Below are 13392 nucleotides of genomic sequence, written 5' to 3' on the forward strand. Positions count from 1 at the left end.
GCCGATGAGAGGAGGTTTGCAATATCGAGCCTTATTGAATTGGGAGGTGAGGGGAACGTGTGACATTTAATTTGACAGGTCTCTCAGCAGAGATCACCCCCCTTCCTCCTTGCACCCCCTGCTTCTCCCAACAAGGACGGCAGAGAAGCACCGCCCGGCTGCCACTGCCCCCGGCCCCGCGCAAACTCCGCGCTCCCCTGCGCAAGGAGCCCTGCAAGGGCTGCAGGAGGGACAGAGTTCACGCCCAGACAGACGGATGGTGACCATCAAAGGCATTGCTCGTCCCTAATGGGACGTAGACCCCTGGCTTCTCCTTGGCGGTGGCGCGGGGTTTCCTCTCTGGAGGGGGGAGGGAGAAAAGGAAAAGGAGAAAAGAAAGAGGAAGAGGGGAAAAAGGAAAAAAGGAAAAAGGGGGAAGAAAGGGAAAAGTAGAAAAAAAGAAAAAAGGGGGAAGGGAAAAAGAAAAAAGGAAAAAAGGAAAAAAGGAAAAAGGAAAAAAGGAAAAAGGAAAAAAGGAAAAAAGGAAAAAAGGGAAAAGGGGAAAAAGAGAAAGGGAAAAAAGGAAAAGGAAAAAGAAAAGGAAAAGGAAAAGGGAAAAGGAAGGAAAAGGAAAAGAAAAGGAAAAGGAAAAAAGGAAGGAAAAGGAACAGGAACAGGAACAGGAACAGGAAAAGGAAAAGGAAAAGGAAAAGGAAAAGGAAAAGGAAAAGGAAAAGGAAAAGGAAAAGGAAAAGGAAAAGGAAAAAGAAAAGAAAAGGAAAAGGAGGAAAAGGAAAAGGAAAAAGAAAAGGAGGAAAAGGAAAAGGAAAAGAAAAGGAAAAGGAAAAGAAAAGGAAAAGGAAAAGCAAAAGGAAAAGCAAAAGGAAAAGCAAAAGTAAAAGGGGAAAGGGGAAAGGGGAAAGGGGAAAGGGGAAAGGGGAAAGGGAAGGGAGGAGTCCGCTGCCCACTTCTTCCTCCCCGGGCCCCCCAGGGTGCTGCGAGAACCGCCTCCCCAGGGCGCATCCCGGTCCCGGAGCCCCGGCAGCCCCCGCCGCGCCTCCGTCCGCTGCCCATCCCCGCTCCCCCGGGGCAGGGGCCGGCGGCTCTTCGCCGCTTTTCCCCCGCCATCCGTCCCGGCAGGTAGCCCTCCCTCGCCTCTGCTCCAGCCCCCGGCCACACCCCCCCACCCCCTCCCCGCCAGCCTCCGCCCGGGCTCCCGGTGCCCCGGGGGCTCCTGCCCCCCCCGCCCGGCCGAGCGGGAGCCCCCGGGGCTGCGGAGCGGGAGGCGGGGCCGCTGTGGCCGGGGGGCCCGTCCCGTCCCGGGGCTGATGGGGGGGCGGGTGAAGCCCGGTCCCGGGGCTGAGCCCGCGGCCGCGGCACGGCAGCGCGTGCCGCAAACCCGACGGGGAGGACGGGACCCCCCCGTCCGATTGGGGTGCGGGGGGGGGCAGCGGGTCGGACCTTTTAAGAAGGAAAGGCCCCAGCCTTTTCAGAAGGAAAATTGCCGAGCCCCGGGAGGCGGAAGGGAGACGAGCGGTGCCGGCGTGCTCCTCGTTTTCGCCCCAGCACCGCGGCCCCGGGGGCGGCCGCCCCCCGCCCCCGCCCCCGCCTGGCCTGGCCGGGGCCCGTTCCCTCTCCCCGGGCCGGGCCCCGCCAGGAGCCGGCGGCCGGGGGAAAGGCGTCGGGGGCTTAATTAGTTGTGCTCGTTGTTGCCCTGTTTTATGCGGCTCCAACAATGCGCCGTATAGAGCCATCAGTCAAAAGGCAGAGGCAGGCTTCCCGCTGCCGCCTCACCGCTTCCCGACCATGGGATAAATGCAAAGTTTGCACAGACGGGACCCCCCCTCCCCGTCCCGCTGCTCACCTCCAGGGCTCAGCCCCGGCTCCCCCCGCCTTACCTCCCCCAGCCCCCGGGGCGTTGGGGGGGGGGGGGGGTGGAGGGTCCCCCCGCCGCCTCCCCCCGGCCGGGCTCCTCAGCCCCGCAAGCAGGTGCGGGACCTGAGGGCCGGGGCGGCCCCTCCGCCCGGCCGGCCGCGGGGAGCCCGGGCACGTCCCGGGTGGGCAGGCCGGGGGCGGCCCTGGCGGCAGCGGGACACACGCCGGGCGGCGGGCGGCGGCGGGCCCGGCTGTCGCTGGGACAGATTTTCCTAATTGACCTGTTACGGATCATCCCCGCAACCGTTGGGAAACACATTTCCACGCTTCACTTCTTAACGTTTTAAATACATATTTAACGGATGGTTGAGGCTTGCCGGGCCAGCTGGGAAACACACGGGTGTAAAAATAATACAACAAAGGCAAAGGGGCCGGGGGGGGGGGGGCGGGATTTACCCCGGCGGGAGGAAGCCCCGGCCCTGTTGCACGGAGCTGCCGGGGCGAAGGGGCCGGGCGAGGCGCGGAGGGGAGGCGGGAGGCATTTCCGAAAGTCACTTTTCTGTTAATGTCTTTTTTGTTAATGTCTTTTTTCTTTCTTTCTCTCCCCTCTCCTGCTCCGGTCTCGCTGGAGGGTTGTTTTGGGGGTAGGTGTTGGTGGCCGCTCCGGCTGCTTCTGCCGGTCGCTGCGGGGTCGGAGCCGTGGGGGTCCCGCTGGGGCCGGCGCTGCCCGGCACCGCCCGGCCGCCTCCGGGGGGAAACCCGCTGGTGGGGAACGGGGTGGCCGAAATCACTTTTTCCCTCCCCCTCCGCCTCCCTTTGCAGCACTTAACGGGGGGGGGGGGGGGGGGGCTAACGACCGGGCGGGGGGCAGGAGGGGGCAGCCGCCGAGGGAAGCGCGCCGGCTGCCCGGTGCGTGTGGCGGGGCCGGGGCTGAGCGCTTCCCGGCGGGGCGGGACGGGACGGGGCACGGGGAAACACCGGCGGGAGGCGGCAGCGCGGCCGCCCCGAGGGCGTTGCGGCGGCGGGGCCAGGGGCTGTTCGGCCCCGTCCCCGTCCCGTCCCGCCCCCCCAACAGCTGTTCCCGGCGCTGTCATTGTTGCATTTTATTATGGATTTGACAAAAGTCCCTCCCCCCCCGCCGCGCCCCCCCGCCGGGCTCCCCGCGCCACTGCCGGCCGTCTCCCCCCCGCCCCCGTCCGCCCGCCCCATCGAGCCGGGACCGGCCCCGGTGACATCAGCCGCCCCCCCCCGCCGCCGCCGCCGATTGGCGCAGCCCCCCTCCCGCCCGGTGACATCGTTCCTCCCCGGCGCGGCTATAAAGCCGCCGCCGCCGCCGCCGCAAGGTGCGCGCTGCTGCCGTGCTCCCCCGTCACGGCGCGCCGCTCCCCACGGCCGCCCCGCGCACGGTGAGTGCCCCCCGCGCCCGCGCCCCCCGGCGCGGCACCCCCGAGCCCCCGGCCCGGCGGAGGGAGGGACGGCACCGGACGGGACGGGACGGGACGGGACGGGAGGGGAGGGGACGGGGACGGGACGGGACGGGACGCGCCCCCCGAGGGCGGCCCCGCCGAGCGGCGGCGGAGCGGGCTCGGCGGGCGGGCGGCGCTCCGCCAAATCTCCGCGGGCGCTGACCCGGGGCCGCCTGCGGGCTCTCTCCCCTCCCCGCAGGCAGCCCGGTGCGCGCCGCCGCCCCGCCCGCCGGGCCATGGACTCGGACGCCAGCCTGGTCTCCAGCCGCCCGTCCTCCCCGGAGCCCGATGACCTCTTCCTCACGGCCAGGAATAAAGGCAGCGGCGGGGGCTTCACGGGCGGCACCGTGTCCAGCTCCACGCAGAGCGACTCGCCGCCGGAGCTGAGCGCCGAGCTGCGCAGCGCCATGAGCGCGGCGGGGGTGGTGGTGGTGGACAAGCTGGGCTTCAAGTCCTCGTCGTCCTCCTCCTCCTCGTCCTCCTCGTCCTCCTCCAAGAAGGACAAGAAGCAGATGACGGAGCCGGAGCTGCAGCAGCTGCGGCTGAAGATCAACAGCCGGGAGCGCAAGCGGATGCACGACCTGAACATCGCCATGGACGGGCTGCGGGAGGTGATGCCCTACGCCCACGGCCCGTCGGTGCGCAAGCTCTCCAAGATCGCCACGCTCCTCCTGGCGCGCAACTACATCCTCATGCTCACCAACTCCCTGGAGGAGATGAAGCGCCTGGTCAGCGAGATCTACGGCGGCCACCACGCCGGCTTCCACCCCGCCGCCTGCCCCGGCGGCATGGGCGCCCACTCCGCCCCGCTGCCCGGCCACCCGGGCCACCCCGCCTCGCACCCCGTCCACCACCCCATCCTGCCCCCCGCCGCCGTCTCCAGCGCCTCCCTGCCCGGCTCCGGCCTCTCGGCCGTCAGCTCCATCCGGCCCCCCCACGGGCTCCTCAAGTCGCCCTCGGCCGCCGCCGCCGCCGCCGCCGCCGCCGCCCCGCTGGGCAGCGGCTTCCAGCACTGGGGGGGCATGCCCTGCCCCTGCAGCATGTGCCAGGTCTCGGCCCCGCCGCACCACCACGTCTCCGGCATGGGCACCGCCAGCCTCCCCAGATTGGCCACCGACACCAAATGAGCCCCTCGCCGGGGCCGCCCCGCCGCGCCCCGCGCCGCCCCGGCGCCTCCAGGACCTACAAACGCGACCCCCCGGCGGCAGCGGGGCCGTGTCGTGCCCCCCCCCCCGCTCCCGGCGCCGTCGGGGGGGGCGGCGGGAGGGGACGGAGCCCGGCCCCGGCTCTGCCCCGCTCCCCAAACGGCGGGGAGAACCACCCCGACGCAAGCAAAACGCCCGCGCATCCTCTTTATTTTTAATCCCACGTCGGCGTCGGGAACTTCGCTGGGAGGGGAAAGTAGTCCTAGGCTCGTGGCAGATGGAGGAACCAAAACTGCAGAGGGGTTTTTTTGCTCGTTTGTTTGTTTGTTTGTTCGGTCGGTCCTCCCGCCCCCCCCCCACAAACCCTCCCACCCCACCCCCCCCCCCCCCGGTTTCGTTTCTACACGCAGAGCCTTCGGAGCCGTTTCGGGGTCACACCCCGCCCCGGGAAGCCCATCCCCGCAGCGCCCGGCCGCCGCTCCGGGGACTCCCGGGAGCGGCGGGGCTCCGGCTGGAAGTGTAGCCAGGAAAGTCGGTTTATTCCATTCCCCCCACCAACCCCTCTCTTCGCCCGCCGGTTTTTTTTTTCGGGTTTCTTTCTGGTTCGGGATTTGTAAATAATAGCGTTCAACGGTAACGACGCAAGTCCGCTCCGCCTGAGCTTTCCGTCCGTGCACTTGTACTGTGTAAGCCTCATGAGTGAATAAGGGGTCGGTTTGCCTTGATTTCGTTGGTTTGGGTCCTTGGGGTTTGTTGGTTTGGTTTCCGGTTTGGTTTTGGTTTTTTGGTTTGGTTTGGTTTTTTTTTAAGCCTATAACACTTTTTTTTTTTTTTTTTTTGGCGTTCCTGCCACTTTTAACAAAGTTTGAACTCTTTAATGCTCTTTCTGTGTAGGAACTTTCACACTGTCCGTGTTGCAATACTGAGAACTTGGGCTTGTTTCTGAAATAACAACTTTTCTTATCGCTGCCCCTTGCAGAGATTTTATCATCTGTTTATTTTTGTAAAAAAAAAAAAAAGAAAGAAAAAAAGAAAAAAGTTGCTAAATAATATTTATTACTTGTTTGGTTGCAAAAAAAAAGAAAAAAAAAGTGATCCACTGTTGAGATTTTAAATAATAAAAAAAGAAAAAAGCCTTTTAAATAAATGGCCTTTTCCTCTTCCTTGCTGTCCCGAGGCGAGCGGGAGGCGGAGGCAGGTGCCCGTAGCGGCGCCGGTGCGGGACCGCCGGCGGCTTACCGGCCGCAAAGCGGAGGAGGGAGGGGAACATTTTAGGCGCATCCTTGCCTTTTCCCTTAGGTCTTTTTGTTAGTTTGCTTCGCCGGCTAATCGAAACCGTTCGGGTTTGGGTTTGGTTTTTTTTTTTTCCCCCCTCATTTGTTCTTCGCAGAATAAGGGCGGCTAGGAAAGAAACGACTGTTACTGGGTTCGTAATGTGAAAATTTTTGCCTACCGAATCCAGTGCTTGGCAAGAGCTAAAATTTAATTCGGGGAAAGGAAACATCAAACTTGGCGGTGGGGAGTTTGTTCATTGTAATCCCTTCTGTGCACTTGACCTTCAACAAAAAAACCAACCAAACGAAAATCCACGGAAAGGAAAATTATTTGGGGACCGTTGTTTTGGTTTTGATTTGGGGGGGGGGTGTTTGTTTTTGTTGTTTGTTTTGTTTTTTTTTTTTCTTCCCGAAGATGACAGTAGCTCTCGCCCGTGTGTATTCTAGCAGTTCTGTGCTCAGGTGTTCGGGCAGGAAATATTTCGCCCTCTCGCAGACCCCAAGGCAAGGGCTGTCTTCACGCACGCAGGGTGCGGGCATGGAGCAGCCTGTGGCTTCCCCTTTTTCCTGTCAGGAGAAGGGGAACAACCCAAACGAATCCCTTTTTTTAGCAAAAAGGAGATCGGCAGCCCCCGGCGGCGGCTGCCCCCCGGGGGGTGCCGGGACGGGCAGCGGGGGTCCCCGGGCGCGCTTCCCACCCTCCCGCCCCGGGGGGGCCGGGCGCTCCGGGCGGGCAGGGAGACCGCAAAACCCCCGTCCTTGCCCGAGCAAATCCTTACACATCTCTCTCTCTAGACCCATAAATGGCTAGACAGCTATGTGAAATAACTAGCTAGCTACACACGCATAAATGCAAAATTGCCTGTATATATTATAACAGACCATTGAGGTGTTTGGGGCGCACAGACACCCGCGGGGGAATGAGAGCGAGTCCGGACCGGAGGGATTTTTTTTTTTTTTTTTTTTTTTTTTACTGTGCAGAGGCGAAGCTGTTCCCAGGCGGCCGGGGTGGGCTGGGGTCCCCGCGGGGTGTGAGCCGGTCCCGGCCCCGCAGCCCCTCCGGGCTCCTGCCTTGCGGGGTTTGCCGCTTCCTTCTGCGGCTCGCCCCACGCCAGTCCTTTCAGGGAAGGGAAAGGGAGCTGGGAAAGGAGTGCCCCCCCAACCCCAGCATCCCCCCCCAGTGATGATGAGCAATCCCCCCCCCACGCCCTTCTTCAGAGACACCCAGCCCAACCTCCCCTTCCCAGCACCCTCAGTACCGATTTTGGCAAACAAACCCCATTTAGCGGCGGGAGGGATGAAGCCGTGGGGACCGACGCCGGGGGGACAGGCCACAGGCGGGGCGGGCACCCCGCTGGCTGCCCCGGTGCCGCCTCCAGCCGCAGAGCTGGCCCGGACACTGGTGGCCAGGGGGGCGCCGGCGCTGCCCCTCGCTCTGAGGCCGCCTTAGGGTGCTACCTCTGTGTCGGTCTGCGGCTTCGAAGGCGATCCTTGCGGTACAAGACCCCCCGCTTCTGCCTTCTCCGATGAGGGCCGGGGGGGGAAAGTCGTGCAAAATAAGGGGCCGACAGCCAGGTGCCCGCCAGCAGCTTGGGACGGTCCCCCCGACGGCCGCCCTTCTGCCGGGCTCCGCCGCAAGCCAAAGGCCGGGCTGGGCCGGAGAAGGGGCAGAGACCACCCCGGTCCCCGCCGGAGTGCGGAGGCAAAGGCCGCTCCTCCGCCGAGCCCGCGGCGGCCCGGGGGTGCGGAGCCCCGCCGCGCCGGGGCGAGGATGGGGAGCTGCCGCCAGGCCAGCCCCGCTTAGGATGTAGCCCCCCGCTCCCCCGGTTTTGCTCCCGGAGCCCCGCTACCAGTGCCCAGCCCTCCGTCCTCCTTCTCTCAACACCACAACCCTCCCCCCCCCCCCCCCCCCGCCCCCCAATCTGTAGAGAGGCCGCAATAAGCAGAGCAGCTTTCCCAATTAGCAGGGTTCCGGCGAGGGAGTGCTGCTGCGGAAGAAGGGCAGGAGCAGGTGAGAATTAGAGGGAGCATCATTAGGAGCTGTTCTTTGTCTCTATTAAAGGCAATAATTAGCACCCTGACAGATGCAAAAGTCGGCAGCGGCCAGAAGCTGGTAAATCCTGCTCGTCTGCCGCCCCGACCGCGCTCCCCCGCCCCGCGGGCCTGTCCCCGCCGCTAACAGGTGGCCCCGGGGAGCCCCGACGGGCAGCAACCCCCCAAGGGGGGCTGTCGTGGGGATCCGGCTCTTCTGCGGGGACATTTCGGCCCCACGGGGCCCCGCGGTGGCAAAAGCAGCGAGGGCAGCCCGCCCCCCCACCTCCGGAGCCCGCTGCCAGTCAGGCTGGGGGTGCGCATCCCCCCCCCCCGCAGTGGAGGGAGCCCCAGGGCTGGTGCCACCCCCCCGGCCGGGCCGTGCCGAGCCGTGCCGGGCAGCCAGCTGTGCTCCCCCGGCCCCCCTCCTCCTGGGCTACCTGCAAATGAAATTAGTCGCCCCGGCGCCCTCCCGCCTGCCTTGTTCCCCATATGCTCCCCTGCCCCAAGGAGTGCCCCGCAGGGCTCCCCCAATTGCGTTGCCCGCAGCCGCCGCTCCGGCCAGATAGGGTTACGGGGGGGTGGGGGGAGCCCATATGCTCAGCGCACACCGGCGGGGCTGCCGGGGGTCACCTGCGCCTCCAGCCGGGCCAGGAGGCCCGGGGACCCGCAGTGTTCCCGCAGGCAGCCCCCAGCCCCTCCTGAAGCCCCCCCCCCGAGCTGGAGTGACCACCCTAATTCTCAGCTCCCCGCCCGGCTGATCCCCGCTCCTCTGAATTTAGCCTTGTTTTCCATGCAGGCCAGGCAGAACCCTTCCTTCACGCTCCTTCTGCTTTCTTAGGCCCTCTCGGATCTATCCCGACTTGTCCCAACAGGAGGAGGGAGCCGCCGCCCGCATAACCCGGCCCAGACGGCTCCCTCCGATGGCCCCACTCACCCCCTCACCCCTTCCCTCTCCCCTTCCCCAACCTCCTCCCCACTTTCCCCTTCTCTTTCCCTCCTTCCCCTCTTCCCCTGTCTCCCTTCCTTTTCCCCGCTTCCCCTTCCCCTCCCCACCGACCCTCCCAGCATAGCACAGAAAGCGGAGAGAGGGGCAGCCAGGGGTCGGCAGCACATTTTAGGCAGAAACCGCAGTGCTTCAGAGAAGCCCAGGGGAAGGGAACGGTTGGCCATGTCAGGGCACCCAGGCAGTTCCTCCAAATTTACCCCCCGATGTCCTTGTCTCATTTCAACAGGGGATTTCTTCAGCCTCTGCCTTGGCAAGTTTAGAGTCAGGTAGCGCAAAATCTGCTGCAAAACCCTGCCTGAGGCATGCTGCTCCCTCCAGGCCCAGGCCCTCGGCTCCTTCAAGGCACCTGTGCCCCTTCCGCAGGGAGGTACCAGGGCACCGGCTCTGCTCGCTGCCGATTTAGTCCTGTGGGATGGAATCCGTCAGAGCCCCCTGCGTGGGGCTGCAGGCTCCCTTTCTTTTCATTTGAACGAATGTTTGGTGTGAGCATCAAAATCCCCCTCAACAGTTTTCCAAATATCAGTCTTTCACAGAAAGACATGGTTCTTTTTTATCTGCAAACCCTTCCCTAGTAATACAAACTAGGGCCTGCTCGGAGCAGGAGCCGCTGGCAGGGTGAGGTACACAAGCACAGGTTACACGCATCTAGTTATATGTATAAGTTGGAGAGAGAAAATCCTAATTTTTTCCCTTCGAAAGCCTCATCATACAGATATTCTGGGGCCAAACTCCCCCTGGACATCACTGCAATCTCCCCACGCCAAAGTCAGGGTGCTGATGTGACACGTGATAACTGAGGTATCGTCCCAGAGACAAAAGCAAGGGCTGTGGCACAGCCCTGGGATGCTGTTTCCCTTGGAAAACAGGGCTTGTTTTTACACTTCCATAGGTGAGAGACTGATGTCCCATGTACCCTGACAGCCTGCAAACTGCCTGAGCCATCATCCCCCAGAGGATGGCCCACAGGACACCAGTGCGACAGGAGCCAAACAGCCTCTGATGATGCCACCAGGCCAGCAGCTCTCGCTTGGTGTTGCAAGACATTGCTTGCAGCATAGCTCTGATTTCCCTGTGTTGGAGCGGTGTTTCCACCTCCGTGTGGGATCGGGACCTCCAGGCCCGTGACTCAATGTTACCCAGATTATTTCCAGATGCTTAGGCGTTTCTGAATGCGCAGCTGAGGGTCAGGGTTTCAGAAGAGTTACCAGCATCTCTGCAAATGCTCAGCACCCACAACCCAGCCCTGTGCTTCTGGAAACCTGGTTGCCCACGTAGGGGTTGAGATAGGAAGGGAGTTTTGCCAAAAGCCTGGCACCAGCCGCGAGAGCTGGCCCTTTCCAAACTTCCAGCCCAGGTGGGTGTGGGTTAAAAATAAGCCTTGGGCACACTGCAGTCTGCCAACCCTCTGGAGATCACAGGGTCCAAGAAACTGAATTTTTCACTACAGGCATTTAATAATATTTAAATATTTCTACTAAAATTGATCAGGGGAGGTAGTAATTATGATGACAGCAGCGGGACCATGATACCATACCAGCTCTGCCCCTGCAAAAGGGCATGAAGTACTCGCTGGTTCAGCCTTCGAATATCCAAACACGCTCCCACCTCACCGCCCTTACTCCTTGGATGGTGCTTCTGAAGGTGAGAGAGGTTTCACGTTGCTTTCAGTGGCAACACAGCTGGACCTGAAAGTTTTTTGCAAGCTCCTGGTCCATCCGCTTGAGAACAAGAAAGCAAGAGGTGAATGCTCAGCCTGTTCACCACACACGCAGCCTGAATAGCCCCGGGGGTGCTCAAACCTCTCAGGAGTTACAAACGGCCCAGGGTCGAGATCCTCCAAAAGCGCGGCGCTTACCCCAAGCCTTTTACCCTAAAAGATGGATGTAAATGCAAAAGAGTGTTTCCCTTTTTCATTCATCCCCATTCTTGGGATTAGCTTTAGAAGTTTTGTTCTGCCATTTATCTTCACTTGTTGGAGATGTCTTGACAAACTCCTGAGAATTAATTTCCCATCAGCTTTTTGCCTCCTCTTCTTGAACTGGCAGGTCAGATCTCACCATATGCATTAGAAGAGGTTATCTGGATGGGCCACCCTGCTCCATTGTCCCTTCTTATGCCTGTCCCTGTCCCAGCAGGAAACCAGTGTCATGCACATGGAGAGCGCGCTGAGGGAATCAGACTCCTCTTCCGAGCAGCCCTCCATTCCCTGCCTGTCATCAATCATTGCATCCCACTGCCAAAACCAATACAATTGGATCAGGCCCAATACACGGGGTGTTTCCTGCGAGTCAGAAGTGTGCCTTTTAGTTTAATATATTCCCAATGTTGATCCTATTAGCAGGAAAAATCAATCAATCACTGTCAGCAAACATCACCAGCCTACAGATTGATCACAGTGTCAGGATTGTTGGAGGATTCTGCAGATGCAGAAGGCATTTGTTAAATGCTATTTTCAGAAAGACATATACATATATGTATAAGACGCACATTTATACACCTCTTTGTCTGCTTAAAAAAAGAAAAAAACACTCAGTTCCTTTTTTTGTGGTTTGTGGTTTGTTTTTTTTTTTTACAAAAGCAGTCACAGTGCTAGTCACTTTTTTATAAGAAAAATCCTTTTGAGTAGGAAATTATCAGAGTTTTGGGAGGGGGAGAGCTTGTTTTGTTCCTTCTGAGGGAGTCAAGTAGGGCTTGGCTTGCTGCATCTAAGGGAACGGAGTCCGGAGACGTATGTACCGTAGGGGTAGGAAGGCTACAGGCTCTTTCCAAAGAGAGGAGCTGAGGCAGCAAAAGCCGTCAGCGTGCACTGCGGGAGAGATAACCCACCAAGGTGCAAATTCAGCCATCCCCCTCTAGTGCTCAGACTTCATTTGGGGCTGTGCTGAATAGTCCACTAAGTTTCTCTCTCCACACCCAACACTCCTTTCCCCCAGCAGAAATAATTCGACTCTTTTATGCTGCTCAAGAGACATAGAAAGGAGATTTCCACCACAATGGGCAGCGCAGGGAGCTGAGCACACCGGGACTGCAGGAACACGTTCCCCATCCCAAACCCGTTCCCCATCCCAAACCCAGGAAAGCCCATCAATCCAAGAGCCAGGCAGAAGCCAGCGTTTTGCCTCGCCAGCCCCAGCTTCTCAGCGCCGGCGGAAAGTGGGCAAGCTCCCGGCTGTCTGCGAGCGGCAGGGTGCACCCAGCACAAAAGGCACACAAAGAGGGGGGTGAGGGAGCCTTGCCCGGGGTAGCGTCCCAGAAGGGATGGGGGAAATCTTTCCCCTAGTCAGAATGCCAGCCACAGTGGGCAAAAAACATGCGGGGGCGGGGGACAGGGACGGAGCTGCAGTGAGAAAAAAAAATACTGAAGTGCTCTTCAGATACATCAGAGGGGAGGCTGTGTAACTGCGGCCCCTTCCCCTGTGCTCACCAGGATACTTTTTTGGGACTGGTTTTCCCACCGGGGCTGTGTCTCTGCCGGGCACTGGACAGAGGTGCTGTGAGGAGGGATTTAATCCCTCGGGACCCTTCCTGTCTGCTCCTTACTTTCCAGGATGGCCAGTTGAAGCCACCTGAAGTCGAGCTTGTGTGAGCCTTAAGCAGGCATCCTCTGAAAGCCAGCCCCTGTTTAAGTGCCTCAAGATGGCTCAGGGAATCACCTGCCTCCTATAAAATATCCCGGGTATACTACAGGGCAACGTGCTCCGTGTTAAGTGCACTGGAGAGAGCCTGGTGTGAGCTGGGGACCGTACAGTCGGCAGCTCCAACCCGCGGCTTGGCAGCACACCCCGGCAGCAGCAGCCTCCCGGCTTGCTCATCTTTAACGGGATTTAATGGGAGCAGGGCTAAAGAAAGGAAGAAGCCTTCCAGGGCCTGACTCTTGTTTCCTGGCTCTTGGTTATGCTGAATGTAGAGATGGAAGTGATGGGCTTTCCCCACGCACGTCTGTCATGCGTCACCAGTGTGCCAGGAATGGCTTAGTGCCGCCTAGCCAAGGCCTGGGGGAGGTCTGTGGGAATCACCCCAAATCGCACAGCGCTCCCCACGTGCAGACTTTGCCCACGCAAGTGTTGCACAATTTAATTATTCCCACACAGAAAAAGTGCCAAAATGCCCTAATGAGAATGGAGCTCTCTGGTGGGAAGAGGAATGGGCTGCAATACCCCAGGCAGTTTTTACGCTCCTTGAAGCAGTTTATACCAGTGGGGGGGAAGGAGGGAAGCATCACCCATCTGGGATGCTCACGGGAAAAGCCCAGATCAGGACTTACCCCTGGGTGCTACTCAAGCACCATCCTGTCATACAGACCTTGGCATCTGGCATCCCTGACCCAGAAGTAGGAGATAACCCCTGAAGCCATCCAGCTTCAGGGTGACTGTCTCTTGCCTGCAAACATGCAAAAAACCAGTGAAGAAGAGTGGAGATAGGAGAAAGGGAGGCATAAATCCACGGCATACATGTCCTGCAGAAGGGAGAAGCCCCTCCTGAGGTGGGGCTCTGAAGAGCGGGATTTGCTTGAGACAACACAATAAACACACGATTAAGATTTCATTTCTTCTTTCAGGTCTATTGGGGAAAAATGCTCGGTAGCTTCATTAACAAACTTGTCCCTAATCCTA

The 13392-nt window shown here is 60.3% G+C and overlaps 1 protein-coding gene across 1 annotated transcript; it reads left to right on the forward strand.

Annotated features, from left to right (window-relative positions):
* Nucleotides 1-3556: 3556 nt before the first annotated feature.
* OLIG2 (oligodendrocyte transcription factor 2) lies at nt 3557-4447 on the forward strand. The gene has a single exon (XM_075727625.1). It carries the CDS (start codon nt 3557-3559, stop codon nt 4445-4447), a length of 891 nt encoding a protein of 296 aa, XP_075583740.1.
* The last annotated feature ends 8945 nt before the right edge of the window (nt 4448-13392 follow it).

The sequence above is a fragment of the Pelecanus crispus genome, chromosome 1 (genome assembly GCF_030463565.1).
Source record: "Pelecanus crispus isolate bPelCri1 chromosome 1, bPelCri1.pri, whole genome shotgun sequence".
Taxonomy (NCBI): domain Eukaryota; kingdom Metazoa; phylum Chordata; class Aves; order Pelecaniformes; family Pelecanidae; genus Pelecanus; species Pelecanus crispus.